Genomic DNA, 15,670 nt, shown 5'->3' on the forward strand with positions numbered 1-15,670 from the left:
TGAGATAAGAGTAGACATATAGATAAACATATAGATAACTGGGACAGAATAGAGAGCACAGAAATAAGCCCTTACATGTGTGGTCAAATTATTTTCAATAAAGATGCCAAGATATTCAATGGGAGACTATTCATAGTTGTCTCTTCAACAAATGGTGCTGAGACCACTGGATATCCATAGGACAAAGAATGAAACTGGACCCTTACCTCACACACTACACAAAAATTAACTCAAAATGTACAATATCAAAGACTAAAGCTAAAATTATAAAATCTTTAGAAGAAAACATAGGAGCAAATCTTCACAACATTGGATTTGGCAGTGCTTTCTCAAACAATACAGCAAAAGCACAAGAAATGAAAGAAAAAGTAAATAAACTGGACTTCATCAAAATTTAAAACTTTTGTGTACCAAAGGATACTACAGAGAAAGTGAAAAGACAATGCACAGAATTCGAGAAAATATTTGCAAATCATATATCTAATAAAGGTCTAATATTCAGAATATATAAGGAACTCTTACAACTCACCAATGAAAAGGCAAACAAGGAATGAAGAAAGGAACAAAAAGCTTAAGTAGACATCTTTCCAAAGAAAACATACAAATGGCCAACAAGCCCATAATAATAGTCTTCAGGGAAATGCAAATCAAAACCACAATGATACCACTTCATTCTCAATATGATGGCTGTAATTTTTTTTTAAATGAAAAATAACAAGTGTTGATGAGAATGAAGAAAAACTGGAACCCTCATACTTTGCTAGTGGGGATGTAAAATGGTGCAACTCCTTTGAAAACAGTTTTACAGTTCCTCAGTAAGTTAAATATGCAATTGCCATATAAGCCAGCAATTTTACCCCTAGGTATATATCAAAAAAATTGAAAGTAAGGTCCCTGTAATAGCACCTCTACTTACAGTAGCCAAAAGGTGGAAATAACCCAAATGGCCATCAACTGATGAATGGGTAAACAAAATGTGCTACATCCATACAGTGGAATATTATTCAGCTATAAAAAATGAAGTATTGATATATGCCACAACACAGATGAATGGGGAATGCCTGCTTAATGGGTATAAGGCATCCATCAGGAGTGATGAAAAAGTTCTGGAACTAGATAGTGATGATGGTTGCACAACATTGTGAACATACTTAATGCCACTGAATTATACACTTTAAAATGGTTACAGTGGTAACTTTAAAAGGGGGAGAGGAATAATAAGAGTATTATCTCATATAATACTTATGAGGACTAAGGCAAATTAAAGGAGATATAACCTTTGCAAAGTACCTAGAACAGTGCCTAGCACACGGTAGATGTTACAGGGGTTTAAACAGAGGAAGAGAGAGAAGGGGTGGCAGCCTCAACCCTTCAAAGTGGAGGGAGAAACCCTGAAAGGGAGTGGAAGGGCTTTCTAGCCTTTTTTCCAGAGGGTACTCAGCAGGGGTCTGAGAACTCAGCCCATTAGCTGTTTACCACCCACAAGCAGTCTTCTATGAGACACAATAACTCTCAACAGCCTCCAGAACCTGGCACCTTACTTGAGAAGCCAGTTTAGGGGACTCTCTCTAGGAGAGAGCAGGAAGCAGGAATCAAACTGCACAGATATGGGACCACCCACCAATCAGACACTTGGTCCTCTGACAACAGCAAAAGCAAGAAAACACTACCATTTTACACACTGTCCAGGAGACACTGACCCACCTGCAGACAGAAATCCCTAAAGATGTACCACATGCTCCCCTCACCTGACTCCAGGCCTCCGAAGATGGTCAATCTCTTAATTCCTCACAACAGAAGGATTCCAGCTGCTGACCTGTGGGACCTTCCATTCACCTCCAGCCTCATAACACCCTGCACACTCCTTCCCTCCTGCACTGCACCATGCCAGCCTCCTCCCCACCACTTGGCCTGGACCTCTGCTGTTCTCTCCACCTGGAACTCTCCCCTCTCTTCTTCACCTGGCTAAGTCCAATGCACTCAGATCTCAGCCCACAAAACAAATGTTCATTCAGCCACATGCCTGTCCCTAGTAGCATCTGTCATTTGTCCGTGTGACTTTTAATTAATGTCTATCTCCACTCTGATGGTCTTCACCCTAATGGCCAGACCCCCAGCAACAAGGACCAGGGGACTCCCGGGTTCCTCCCTCCCCCACCCCCTACTCACCATCATTGATTCTGCCAGCCAAGGACTCTGCACTGAAGCCAGCGAAGATGACTGTGTGGACAGCTCCGATCCTAGCACAGGCCAGCATTGATGCCACAGCCAGTGGGGACACAGGCATGTAAATGGCCACACGGTCCCCTCGGCGGATTCCATGCCTCTTCAGCGTGTTGGCCAGGCGGCATGTGGTCTCCAGCAGCTCCCTGCAGTACAGGGAAGAGAAGGCCATCAGAGATGGTGGAGGGCTAAAGCGCAGAACAGTTTGGGGCGGAACAATTCTGCAATCTGCATGTGCTGTGCACCTAGCCCAGAGCAGGGAGGATAACAGACATTTGCATACTTGTTGTGTGGAAAGTCCTTTTGCAGAAAGAAATGTTTTTAACAGTTGTTGGTATTGGTATTGACAGAGATTCGCTGCCACACTGCTGAGGTTATATGGCTGTACTGTGTCCATTTAGAGCAGGGTTTCTCAGAGACCACCAGTGTCCGAGGCACAGATCATCATATTCCCGCAACTTCTGAAAACGTTCACCTCCGGAAAACAGATCTGAAAAGTAACACATTTAGCGGGGAAAGGGCAGGCCCAGTTTTCTGAACGAACAGAGGCAAGGGCCCCACGCCCAGGTAGAACAGATCCCAACTCTGCGAAGCCACAGTGAGTCCGGAGGAAAGGTGACAGCCAGGACAGCCACCTCCCTTTAGCCCCGAGGCAGCACTGGTGGTTAGAGCAAACACCCCAACTTTCTCCCCAGGCTGAATGGACTCAGGCAACAGAAGACACCGCGCCCGCAGCCACTGCCAGCCGCCCACGCCCAAATCCACAACCACGTGGTGTGGGTGTGGCCACCCCACTCACCACGGGCCTATCGCGAGGGTTAGTCCCCCAATCAGAGTGCAGCTTCTCTCTGGGCAAACTGATGGGCTTGGCGTTGACACATGATCCAACCCAGCCCAATCATAGCTAATGATACTCAACTCTGAGAAAGCCAGGAGAACGCGAGAGCTGCCCAGTTGTCCCTGTGGGGCCGGAAGTGGAGACAGTGCAAGCAAGGCCAACGTTGTTTGGCGGAATCTGTACTTAACAATTGCATTATCCAGTCATTTTCCCACGTTTGCTGTACGTGGTTTGATCTTAATTATTTGCAATAAAAAGAACTAATACAGAACATAACAAGAGGGGAGACCAGGGCTCCTTCCCTCTGGGCTGGGGCGGGCCGCCAGCCGGGCTCCCATGCCCTCTGCATTGCTCCAGGAGGCCCCAGCAGGGCAGCCCTGCCCCACAGGCGGCTCCTCAAGGCCCCTTACAAGCGTGTTTGCATAGTTCCCCTGTGTTCAAAGGGTAGTCAAGGAAAGAGCTCCCAAGAACAGCAAAGCTCAGCTAGCAACCGCCCAAGAAACCACAGTGGAATGAAAATGAATGGTCCCCATCTCAGGCAGGGACCTCAAGGAGGCCTTTGTTTCTTCCCAAAGCCATTCTGCAAAAGAGACGAGTTGAGAACCAAATCACAAGTTCAGCCTGCAGTTCGCCCCACCGCCAGAGACTCCTGCCCAGGCTGGCTCCAACGTGCCTCTTCTGCTGGATTACATCTTTTCTCCTTAAAGCTTTCAGAAGGAGGGGACAAAGGCACCACCCTCATGTGTCGCTAAATTTATGATGAAAGAAAGAACGCCCTCTGACAGCCCCTAACACCAAACTCCATAGAATCCAGGGCTATAACTTTAAAAAATATTAATGAGAAGCAGGACACACCGGAGCCTTTGCCGAAGATTCAGTAGGTATTCTCTTTCCTATTAGATGGAAACTCCCAGGAATCTTTGTTTGAGATCATTTTCTAAAATGATGAAAACTAGCTAACTCCCATGAATTCCTAAGATGTTAAAAATCCCATTCTAGCCCATGGGGGTGAGTGGGGTGTTGGCATTGGACAAAGGAAGTGAGAGGGAAACTGTCCTCCAGCACAGCTCTGACTGGGGAAAATGAGGCACGTGTGAAGATGTGCAGGACTTTGAGCACCTCCGCCTGCTGGTATGGTCACTGAGGGCAGCAGAGAAGGGCAGCAGGGAGAGCTTCCTGGACAGGTTGGCTGTGGGTGGAGGATTGAGGCAAAAGGGAATGAGTGGGTTTTCTCTACGGGAGGAGAAGTCGCCCAGCCATTGGAGCTGGACAGCTGAACTACAGCCTTGAGGGAGGGTCTAGAGACCAGGCCGAGGCTGACCACGTGTTTCCTGGAGGACCAAGGGTCCTCAACATGTGCCCAGGAGCTGGAGCAGGGTCTGGTGGGTCCCAGATTCTTGCTGCTAAGTCCAAAGGAGAGGCTTCTGATAAAGAATTTCATCCAGGAAAATCTCAGAGCTTGATCCACTTCCTATTTACTCTGTCAAGGTCATAAACCTTGAGGTGGAAGGGATCCTCCTAGGGCTCTGGAATCGGCTGGGCTGCCACATTCCAGCCCGAAGCAGTCCTGCCACTGCTTAAACGTCACACTGCCAGAGGTCACCCCATGGGGCTGCCTCTTTGTTTGTCATTTTATAGGGAAAGAGTCTACCTAAAATTGAACCAAGATTTGCAGATCTTCAAATTCCACCCCTTAGTCCTAGCTCAGCCCTTTAAAGCTGCCCAGAATAAATCCAGTTTGTCATTCAATGACAGGTCTTCAAATTCCCAAATCCACCCACCCCATCCTCTTTGAAGCCTTTCCCAGATTACTAAATGGACCCCCACATTCCCATGGTATCTGCCCAGAGCAGAATATGGGTACCCAGACCCTTGACCTCAACTCTATATTTAATCATGTAAATTAAGAGCATATTAATTTTTAAATACCTGACACAGGTGGCTCAAATTCAACATGAGGTCACTAATACGCCCCTCGCCATCCCCCAATATAAGTAAGAGATTCTCTTTTACTAGGGCCTTACAGTCATGGAAGTGTTTTTTTAAAAACAGACATTCTATTTATCCATATCTCAATTTCTACCTACCTTTCCAGCTAACCCACTATTTTTTAAACTCAGATTTTTCATTTTAAGCTCTCATTTTTCATTTACAATCTTCTTAAGACTTGTATAGTTGGAAAATATGGTCAAGAAACCTAAGTCTTCAAATAATTGAAAAATGTTGTGCAAGTGATTCTGTCACTCCAAATACTCAGGAACGGTTCAAACGCATGTTCTTGGATATTCATGACTTCTCAAAGACTTCCACAAACCAAAAGGCTACTATTTCTGCATCCATAAGAAAATGCAGCCACTCATCGAGAGCTTTGAGCTGTATCTGCAGAAAACACTAGCTTCCTCATTGCCTGCAGAATCTTACTTAGTAGCCCAGAGGACTTTCCAAAGCATGGGAACCTGCAGCTTTCTGAGTCATTAAAATGATTCAGAGTTTTATGTCCAAAGAGAAATATAACACTTCTTGTTCAGATGCTAAGCGGGGTATTTAAGTTTGTCTGCAATGTTGACTCTTCAAGGCCAAGCTTTCAGTGTGGACGTATGCAAATGAAGCACACAAAAACACAAATTTGGCCTTGTATTCCTGGTGCTCAATACCAGTAAAATGTTGTTAACTGGCCTTGAGGGAAGGAAGAAGACCTTCTATAGCCAACTCTTAACATCAGCAGAGAATAACTTTTATCTGATGCTAAAGATACAATTTAACTGCAAGCATTTGTAACCAACATGATGCCTAAACTCCGATGATATAAATGGACCCCCTACCCTCTAGCCTCAGAATGTAAGAGTAGTCCAAAACAGTAAACAGCTGGAAACAGAGTTCAGAGAAAAGAGAAGAAGAAATCATATACTACTATTTATTTATTCATCTACCAATCAAAGCTGCTTTTTCATGGTTAATATTTGAAAATACCTTTCCCTTCTAGACATTTCCCAATAAGGAAGGAAGTAACATGGTCATCTGTGTGTGTTGTGTTTAAGAAATAAATTGAGAATGCATGATTTCCTTGCGTCCTGCAATTACTCTGGCTCTCAGTGTTCATGAAATACCCACGGGCTAACAGACTTACCTTTCTTGATGTCCATCTGCACTACTAGAGTGCAAGGTCTACTTAGGCAGAGATTTGCGTTTTGTTTATTGCCTTCCCAGCATCTAAACTAAGCCTACCTCATAAAAGGTACTCACTAAGTATTTGTTGAGCTAATTGGCACAGCAGGTAAGTGTGGAATGAGAAGCCAGCAGGCACAGGGCAGCTAGAGCCCATGCTCTCAACTAAGCGAGGCCCACTCTGCAGACATCTTGCCTCCTTCTGCCCCCGAGAGGGGCCAAAGCTGCTGTCACCTCAGCGTCACAGTGGCATGAAAATGTTCTGCACTTTTGAGAAGCAAATGGGTAGGACCACCTTGTCTGATAAACCAGCTCACAGATACTTTTCATTTTCTTCTGCCAATAAAGGAAGTAAACGTAGGTCATCATGTCGATACGTGAAGGCCTGGGACAGACACAAAGCATTTCATGGCACAGTCGCCTCCCCCTCCAAGCTCATGTGTGACGAGGGTGTCAGCTCCACGGTCTAGATGCAGAGCTTGAAAGGACACTCCTACGCTGTCTCTAGAGTTTTATATTTTCTTCAGTGTACTGTTTCTGGAAGGTAGAGGTGGTGACAGAAGAAAGGGTCAGCTTTAGGGAAGGGACACATGGCGAGACAGACCCCTGCTCACACAGGAAGAGTGTGGAGGGCCACATGACACAGACGGAACCAGGCCTGGGGAACAAACTCCTTCCGTCCTGGCAGGCTCCTCTGATCATGACATAACGTTACTATAGCCACTAAATCTGACTTAATAGTAATGAAATTTGCTCACTCTGCAACTTACTACCACTGAGGGAAGCCCAGGAAATCAGCTGGATAGGCTCATAAACCAAGTATGAAATTCCTTTCGTGTCATTATTGGATTTTATGATCATGACCTTTAGCAAAGAGAAGCTGCGGTGAAAATGTAAAGCAGCAGCCCTAAACGCAAAACTCCCAAAGCTGCTGGTTGCCAAGGAAGACCCAGACACAGGGAGGTTCCCAGGGGACAGGAGCTGGGTTCCCAGTGGTGATGCCAGGCCAGCCAGTGAACTTTGGATCACTAGAGCTGTGTGTTTTCTAAATTTCTTACAGAAAATAAATATATTTTCCCTGAGGTTTTGCTCCACTCCGTGGAAAGTACTGAACTTGAGTTTATCCCCCAGGAGAGTCTCACTGGAGGCCGAACAAGGACGGATCAGAGAGGCGGTTCCCACACAGCACCCCACACCCCGGGGCCCTGATTGTCTCGTCTGTGAAATGGCACAATAGACCCCACTGCCAAGGTGGTTGTGGGGACCAAATGCGAACTTCCAGAAACCGCTGAGGCAGCCTGTAAACAGCAGCCATAATGACTGCAGGAAATGACGGGATGAGAAATGGGAAAAAGAGGGTTAGTGAACACTGATGTTTCCGTAAGAGAGGTGGGCACCTCAAGTGCCTCCTCAGGAGGGAGAATGCAAAATGCCAGTTTGCCTTGTGTAAGCCGCAGTATCTGTGTCGCCAGCTGAGGGTGAATGTACCTCACAGGTATGTGCGGATGCCTTGCACAAAGCCCTTCCCTGCACAGCCCACCTGCTCTGTGCTCTCCAGGCAGGTGCTGATGGAGGAAGTGGGTCTGAGAAGGACGCAGACTCACCCACCGTCGGGGTTGCTGCCTGCCTGGAGGCTCTGGGCACCTGGCCTGGGACCTGTGGCCCTAAGAGGCCGGAGGGAAGGCAGGCCCACCCCACGTGCTCTGCACAACCCACCCACCACCCACTGTGTCACCCCACCCTCTCCAGCCAGCTTGCCCCACACTGTGAGCACAGGGAGCCTCCTCCCCAGGCCAGCCATGGCCACCCCATCCCCGCCCCCAGCCTCCTACCTCCTCACCATCAAGGGGGCTGATTCCCTCCCTGAGCCCCTCCTCCTGCCTCCCTTCTCCCCACCGCCCATCCATAGTTCCTTCCCATGCAATGACAACAGTGGCAGCTGTCGACCAAGGGTCCTGCACCCAGAACTGTTCTGAATCTTCACATAAAGAACCCAATTACCTCTCACAATAGCAGCCATGGGCTCTGGCGGTCATTCCCTTCTTCATTTTCCAGATGAGGAAACCCGAGGCACAGAGAGGTTAAGCCACTTTCTCAACCGCGTAGGTCAGGGTAGGATTCAAACCCAGGCCTGGGCTCTGAGGGCCTTGCTCTTACCCAGTTTCTCCGGATCAGAACAACTCATTTTCTACAGTAAGGATTCCCAAACTTTATAATTTTTGCCATCTGCCAGCGCTACCACTATTTATGTAACAATTTTCTTGGGTTAGTTTACTTTTTTAATGCAAATTTATTTTAAGAATGAACCAAAGGCTCTGACCCTGAGGCTGACTGTTCACAAGGAAGATGGCAACGCCAGTGCTAAGAGCGTGTTCACCGCGGGGGTTAAACTGGTCCAGAGGGGAGAGGGTGGGTGAGGGAGGCGCTTTCCTTCGTAATCAGTGTTTGGCTCCAGCAGTCGGGACCACCTGTACCAGGGGACAGTCTCCCCAGGTACGTCCAGGTTCTTCTCCTCTAATGGGAGCCCAGCATGCGGTCAGCCTCTGAAGAAACCCTTGAAGAATGTTAGTAACAGGTCACACTCAGGACAAGCTCTGTCCTAGTTCCTAATTAACGCCTGGTTTCCCCTTGGACCTCAGCACTTGGCCCGAGTCTTGTCTCCGGAAAAGAAGTTCTTTTCCTTCCAGACACAAAGCTCAGCTCCCAGCACTGAGGGAAGCGGGTGCCAATGCGTGAAGAGCCACGGGGGCTCCCGCAGGCCGGCAGCCCAGACGAGGGCTCGCTGGTGCACTCCAGCCCTGGAAGCCAGCCCCGAAAACAGCTGGTGCCCTGGCAGAACATTCGCCACTGGCTGGACAGACTTGTTTACCTCCCAGGGAAAGCCACAGAAGTGAGTCCTTTCCCTGGTGGAATTTGGAAAAGGATGTGGGTTTTAACCTTCTAAAAGCATTCACTTTTCCCTGTGGTTAAAAAGAAAAGTCACAGGATGTTTTCGAGGTTGTGCTCCAGGTCTACACGTCCCACGTGCCATCTGTTTGGTCTCTCTAGATTACTCTACACAGAAACAACAAAACGCAGGGCCGCTAGCTAACTTCACACAGAAAGTTCCAGACCCTAGACGAAAGTTGGCGGTTGTCCTATTTCTCATGCTTTCCTGTGAGTCCATAGAATATTCCAGATTAACACCTGGAGGAGAGTAAGCCCTGGAGGGAAGGTTTGCTCCGGATTAGGGTCACACTGTGGGGACCCAAAGGTCCCAGCCTGCAGAAGCATAAAACTCTTAAGAACAGGAGGCTCCACAGCCCAGTATTGTGCTGGCAAATGTTTAACAACCAGTTTTCTTAGGGAAAAAGCCCTGATTTATAGCATTTATGAGTTACCATGGTGCAAATATTTCCACCCTGGCTGACTTCAGGCTACCAGTATGACTCGCTGGACAAGGCTTCGGGAAGATAAGTTCACAGTGGCTCTGAGGAGCCCACAGGACACCGGCCCCAGCCCCGGGGGCTGCAGCACCACCACCCACGCCCACCCGCCCGGGGGCAGCCTGCTCCTCCCTCCTTGCAGCCACACCCCAAAAACTGCCTGTAACCCCAACAGGGGCTGCCCTTAAAGTTCATTTGAACTGATTTTTCCCTTCATAAAAACAATAATTGTTGATAATTTATTTCATTCCTTTTAATAACTCCATTTAATAATAATTCTAATAAAAATTTAAATAGCTAATTTGGAAGGAGGGGAGGAGACTCTTTTTCATTCCACCCCATGTTACTGCCACTTCTGGGCCACAGTACCTCTGGGCCTGGCTTTAAGACGGCATTGAGGGTCACTGTAAGCTCAGGGATTGGACTTCCATAGACTGCGCTCTGCTCCTGGGCATGGAGTGAAGGGCAGAGAGCACACTCACATCGGCAGCCCTTGTCCCCAGGGCCACTGCACGTGGCTCTGCAGCTCATGCCAGCTCAAAGGTGCCAGCCCAAGGACACTGGCATCCACGCCAGGCCATGCACCCATTCGGACAGGGTGCCCTTCTGTAAGTCCACAAAAGTGTCCCCTTTTGCACCAGTGAAAAATATGCCAAAAACCTCTCGCAAAACCTTAGATTGGAAAACTGTGCCACAATTTAGTCATAAAGTCCAGAAAACTAATAGGTTTATAATGCGAGAGAAAAGACTGTCCTTTTTGAACACGGCTGGCCTGCGATGAATCCCCACCTGGAGGAACCCACCAGGGCTGGAATCCTAAGTTACAGGGTAAAGATCAGAGCCTGCTAGTTATAGCCCTGCACAGCCATGGTGGCCAAAGGCCTTTGCATACAGGAATGCCCTGAGGCTTCCGTCCCTGTATGAGGAGGAAGGCTCACCAGGACGTATCCAGTGGCCTGGGATCTGGGAAGCCACAGGTGACTGCTCATGCTGTAGCAGTCAACTGCCCAGGCAACCCCAGTGGGGCTGCAAACACACCCCCACTCCCATGACTGCACTGGACCTGCCTGTGGTTGCCATGGCCTCTTCTCACTTGGCATCCGTCCCAGCCTCCCTAGGGTGCATCCTCCCCTTGCATCTGGGGTTCTGCACATGAACCAGCTTGCATCACGTAGCTGCACACGGGAGAGGCTAAAAGGTGTGCCGCTGCTTTGCTGTTGCTCAGTGTGGCTGGGAGACGCTGGGTTCTTCTGGAGAAGTCCCACTAGCTGTGAGGGTGCAGCAAAACCAGCAACACGGTGGCTTCCTGACCCCAGGACCAAAGCCACCGCAGTTTGTTTGGAAACTCAGCAGTGGCAGTGGGGTCTCTGGAGTCCCTTCTGATTGTGCCAGAGGAGGGTGCTGAGGGTCCACCCAGAGGCTGCTCGTCCTGCCTTCCAGAGTGTTGTAGGCACCCTGCCTAAATGCCCTTTCTGTTTAAAAGAGAGGCGGTAACTTCCCTTTTCTGCAACTGAACCCTGACAGACATGTTTCCAATGGGGCACACAGCCACATTGCCAAGGATGCATTTCAGATACAGGTTCCCGGGGCCCACGCGGAGATCCTGACTCAGCAGGGCCCAAGCAAGGCCTGGGCACTGAACTGTCAGAAACCCTCCCCTGGGGACGCTGAGGCACAGCCTGTGGCTAGAAGTCACTGCTTTAGATTCCAGCCAGAGATACATATGGCTGAAGCTGCCTGGCCGATTTCTCTGGCCTGTCCAGAGACCACAAGGAAGTCCTGAACATGTTTACATCTGGTGAGATTCTATGTGACCTTTTCTAAATTCCACATCTACGTTGCCTCATTCCCTTGGTCAAGGCTTTTGTCTCCCAAAGCCTTCCTCCACAGAGAACCGGCATGGGACCGTGTAGGGCCAAACAGGGGACAGAGGAACCCATAGTATCTGCCAGCGGCCCAAAAACCTGTCTCCAGGCTTCTCAGAGGAGTTTGGCTGGATTTGTTGATGGGAAATTCAACCTCCTCACCCAGCCCGACCCCCTACTGTCACTGTGTTCAGATGAAGTCAAGACAGCCATGGGAGGGGGGGTCAGGAGAAGAATGAAGGGGAGGCCCCCGTTCTGAGGAGCAGCCAGCACTGTGCTGTCACCCATCCCCTGGCACCAGTGACTCCACAGCCTTCGGCCCCACCTCCTGCAGCCAACCTGCAACCCTCCATGAGGGGGCTTGGAGCCCCCGGCACCGACAAGCTCCTTCCCCAGCTGGCATCAGTGTCTAATGAGTGTCCGCTCGTCCTCTGGGGCCCGCAGACAAGTGGAAGACATGGCCCTGGTCAGCGACAGCGCATATGGTCTGCATGCGGCAGAGCCTAGTCCGGGGCCCCCGGGATCATGTTTACTTAGAGCCTTGTGGAGGTTGGGAAGCCCGGGCTGCAGAGCGGCAGGGTCCCTGCACACCTGCACCTCCTCCCTCTCATGGCACCTGATATCAGATTCCTCAACACACCCCTGAGCCAATTCCGGCCTTTCCAGCTGTGTGAACTCCATAGTTCCTGAAGGTCTCTCGGCGTCAGGGTCCTGGGCTTTAAAACCGAGGGTGACCAAGAATATGAACTGAGATCATCGGTGTCCGATCCTGCCCAGAGAGCCAGGGGTGAGGGCAGCAAGGCGGGAGACTGGACACAGAGGAGACACCACGTGGCTTCGGGAAGACAGGGGGCTGGCACAGGAACCCCCATCCAGCCCTGCATGCAGGCTGCTTACAGGGAAACAGGAGCTCTGGTGCCCAGTCAGGAGGCCTGAACACCCTCACCCCACAGCCCCCGGCCCAGGGCTGCACTGGGTGCCGGCCACAGGGCACGCTCGCTTCTGTCTGGGCTTTGGTCTTCATTCCATGTGTTGAACACCGAGTCTAACCCATGGTGACGCCTTCGCTCTGTGTCTGCCTAGCACGCAGGAGGAAGTGGAGGCGGAAGACAGAGGAACAGAAATGCGGCCCCCTGGGGGGAAGGGTGGGGGAGGAGGGGGAGGGATGGACAAGCCAAGCCAGAAGCTTCCACCCACCAGCCTCTGTGCTGGCCGAGCTGTCCTAATGGGAACTGGACACCGCCAGGCCACGGGATGCCACGGTGCAGCCCACAGCAAAGCTGTGAGTCAGGCTTAGCCGCTGTCTCAGTAAGCCTGCTGCTGACAAAGGCCTGTCATCTCCATGCAGCAGCCAGCACCAGAGGTGGCACTAGCGGCCTGTCCTTCCCGCTGGGGAGCTCTCCCCGCCCCCACCCCAAGCTTGCCCCTCCCCCAGCCAGCTGCTTCTCGCTCCCCAGTGGCCCCGGTGTGGCAGAACAGGGTTCACAAATGCAAGGCTCCAGCTCCAAGGGAGGTGTTTGCTCACGTGTGTGCTCCTGGGATTAAGCCTCTGCCACACTTTGCCCCAGAGAATGCTCAGAAAAGTCCCCATCAAAGAGATCTCCACGGACACAAAGACAAACTCACTCAGTGTGGGCTGCTCGCTGCAGTCTGAAGATACGGCCGTTCTAACGTGAAATTCTGAGAACCTTAGCTTGCCCAAAAGAATGACAGAGGAACATAAAGGGTCATATATAGAAAGACTTAAAACATTTCCCAGCGTCAACATCTGGAGCCCAAGTCTTAAGGAGAGGTAGACTCTGGTTTAACACCAGCATGTTCCAAGTAACCCGGGGTTTCTACCCCATTCTGGCTCCCAGGCGCCAACTGCAGACCAGGCGTTGCAACCCAAGCCACTCCGAAGGCTGCTCAGGGCTCCCTCCCCTCAGGTGGGAGCTGCGCCTGGACCCCCATAGGGCCCCTCTTCACCCCTTGCTCCTCGGGGTCAGCCCAGCTGTTTCCCCACAGGATCACTTGTCGGCCTCCCGGCAGTTAACGCCGCCCTGACTGCCCTGATACTTTAACAGAGGAGTTTGCTCACTAAGGTATTAGTTTGGGGGGAGCAGAAGAGCAAGGTGCAAGGATCAGGCTCTCAGGAGATGAGGCAGGGGTGCATTTTAGCTGCCACACTTGTTCCCGCAAGGTGACATCCTACTCAGTGTCGTGGCCCCTGAAAACGCCACCCCACCCCTCCTGGTCCCAGCAGCCACAGGGCCGCCCGGTGCCCTGCTCCTCTTCAGTCTGAAATCTCTGCTGACCTTGCTTCACCTGCAGCTGAAACAGACCCTCATCCTCCCAGACACCGTTCCGGGCTTTCACCCCGTGTGTCCCTCTCAACACTCCGCAGCACAGAGGAGGAGAAGCGTGACTCCATTGTGCAGCTAAGCAAATTCTTCCTCTAGGTCCACAGCCAGGGGACAGGGCAGCGTGGAGCATGGCCTCCCACCTCCACCATGTCTGCAGTGACTGCAGTGAGCCCACCCGTCCCCATTCCTGCCTTCATCAGGTTTCCCCTCCTCTGCTTCTCAAAACTCAACTCTCCCCAGCCTTCTCCTATCGGATGCCTATGGTAGGACTTCCCGCTTCCCATTGTACCCCAGGGACCTGCCACTTCTGTGACCTTCATAAGTGCCAAGTAAAGACACCAAGGCCAAGGGCAGAAACAAGCCTCCCAGGGAGGTGGCTCCCTCTTCCCAGATAAAGGGCCAGGCCCGTCTTGCACTTCCCTGAGGGCCTCTACACCAGGCGCCAGGCTGTGTAGACTCAGTAAGGCCCAGTGCCCGGCCCAGCACGCCCTCCTGGGTTTTCTCGAAGGTTTTCTCCCTCAAATTCCTGGCACCCCCCCCCCAAAGGGCTCTAAGGCGGGCAGGGTCAGGGGAGGCCTGACGTCCCTTCTGCTCCTCTGGACAGGAGTTTCTCACTGTGCACAACCCCACCCAATAAGAAGACCAGGACGAAACAGCCACAGAAATCACCCCCTCCAGTAGTTTCCACACTGGAGACCACACTCAGCCCCCCGGGAGGGCACATGATGCCTGTCCTTGCTGCTTCCTCACCACACGCTCAGGGGCCCAGCTCTCTGCCACCCCACCACACACAGCCCACCGGTGTCGGAGAAGGCTGGGAGCATCTCTCCTCTCTCTTACAGACAAGGACGCTGAGGCCCAGAGTGACAGGCCTGAGGCTGAGGCCACAGGGCTAGCCAGAGCTAAAACCTGGTCTTCTGGCTTAATTAAGATACTCTTGTTTGGCTCAGTTCAAGTTCAGACCCCTCTGCAGAGATCCTTGGACAAGAGATGTACTTGGTTCAGAGTCTTGGCCGACACCCTCAGCCAGGCACCCACAGCCTGCTCCATGCCCTGGGTCCGTCCCCAGCCTGGAAACCCCTGGCCTAAACTCCCAGGCTCCAGGCAGGGAGAGGCACCCCAGGATGTGGGCAGGCAGAGGTCTTGAAGCCTCATTAATCTGCCAAGGCCCACCACCATCTTCCTGAAAGACAGGAATTTGCTCCTCTGCATGCCCACCCCCAAGGGTCTCTAGAGTCTGCCCAGTTGAACTAAGGTATGAAAAACAATCTTCTAAAATAGGCACCTGCTGGAGAAGTGCATGTGGACAGTCAGAGGGAGCTGCTGCCCAGGGTGCTGTCTGGCCACACAGCCTCGGGGGCCCCAGATTATCTGCACCCACCTCTCACCCTCCAGAGCCCCTGCCCTGCCCAGGGCTTGCCGACCCACCGGTTCACTAGGGGGGAGCAGCTGCTTTGGGCGGCTCTGGGCAGAGGAAGGCTGGAAATGGAGCCGGGGCTCTGGCCTCGGGTCACAGACTGCCCTCTTCCTGGGGATGGGCACTGACATCCCAGGCTGAGCCCCTGGAAGGCCAAGGGCTCCTGCCCCTTCACCTCCCAGTGGGGAGTGAGCACCACATTTACGAAGGAGGCAGCTGGACAAAACCACAGTCGAAGAGGTTCTCCTCCTTCCAGAGTCCCGCAGCCAGCGCCGGCACAAGGCCCAGCCTCATCGCCCAGCTATGATGCCTAACACAGTACTGGAATCTGGTAAGTAACAAACAGCAGCTACAGCATAATCAGCACAATCCCTCCTCTCCTTGTGCCAACA

At 51.4% G+C, this 15,670-nt stretch overlaps 1 protein-coding gene across 3 annotated transcripts in view; it reads right to left on the reverse strand.

Moving 5' to 3' along the window:
- Positions 1–15,670, reverse strand: part of ACSS1 (acyl-CoA synthetase short chain family member 1) — a 49,976-nt gene that overhangs the window by 21,968 nt on the left and 12,338 nt on the right. For all 3 annotated transcript variants that reach the window (XM_069495442.1, XM_069495440.1, XM_069495441.1), the window contains exon 3: positions 2,170–2,369. In XM_069495442.1, coding sequence (XP_069351543.1) covers positions 2,170–2,369 — 200 coding nt within the window. The remainder of the gene's footprint in view (positions 1–2,169; positions 2,370–15,670) is intronic.

Source organism: Eulemur rufifrons, chromosome 20, assembly GCF_041146395.1.
Source record: "Eulemur rufifrons isolate Redbay chromosome 20, OSU_ERuf_1, whole genome shotgun sequence".
In the NCBI taxonomy this organism is placed as follows: domain Eukaryota; kingdom Metazoa; phylum Chordata; class Mammalia; order Primates; family Lemuridae; genus Eulemur; species Eulemur rufifrons.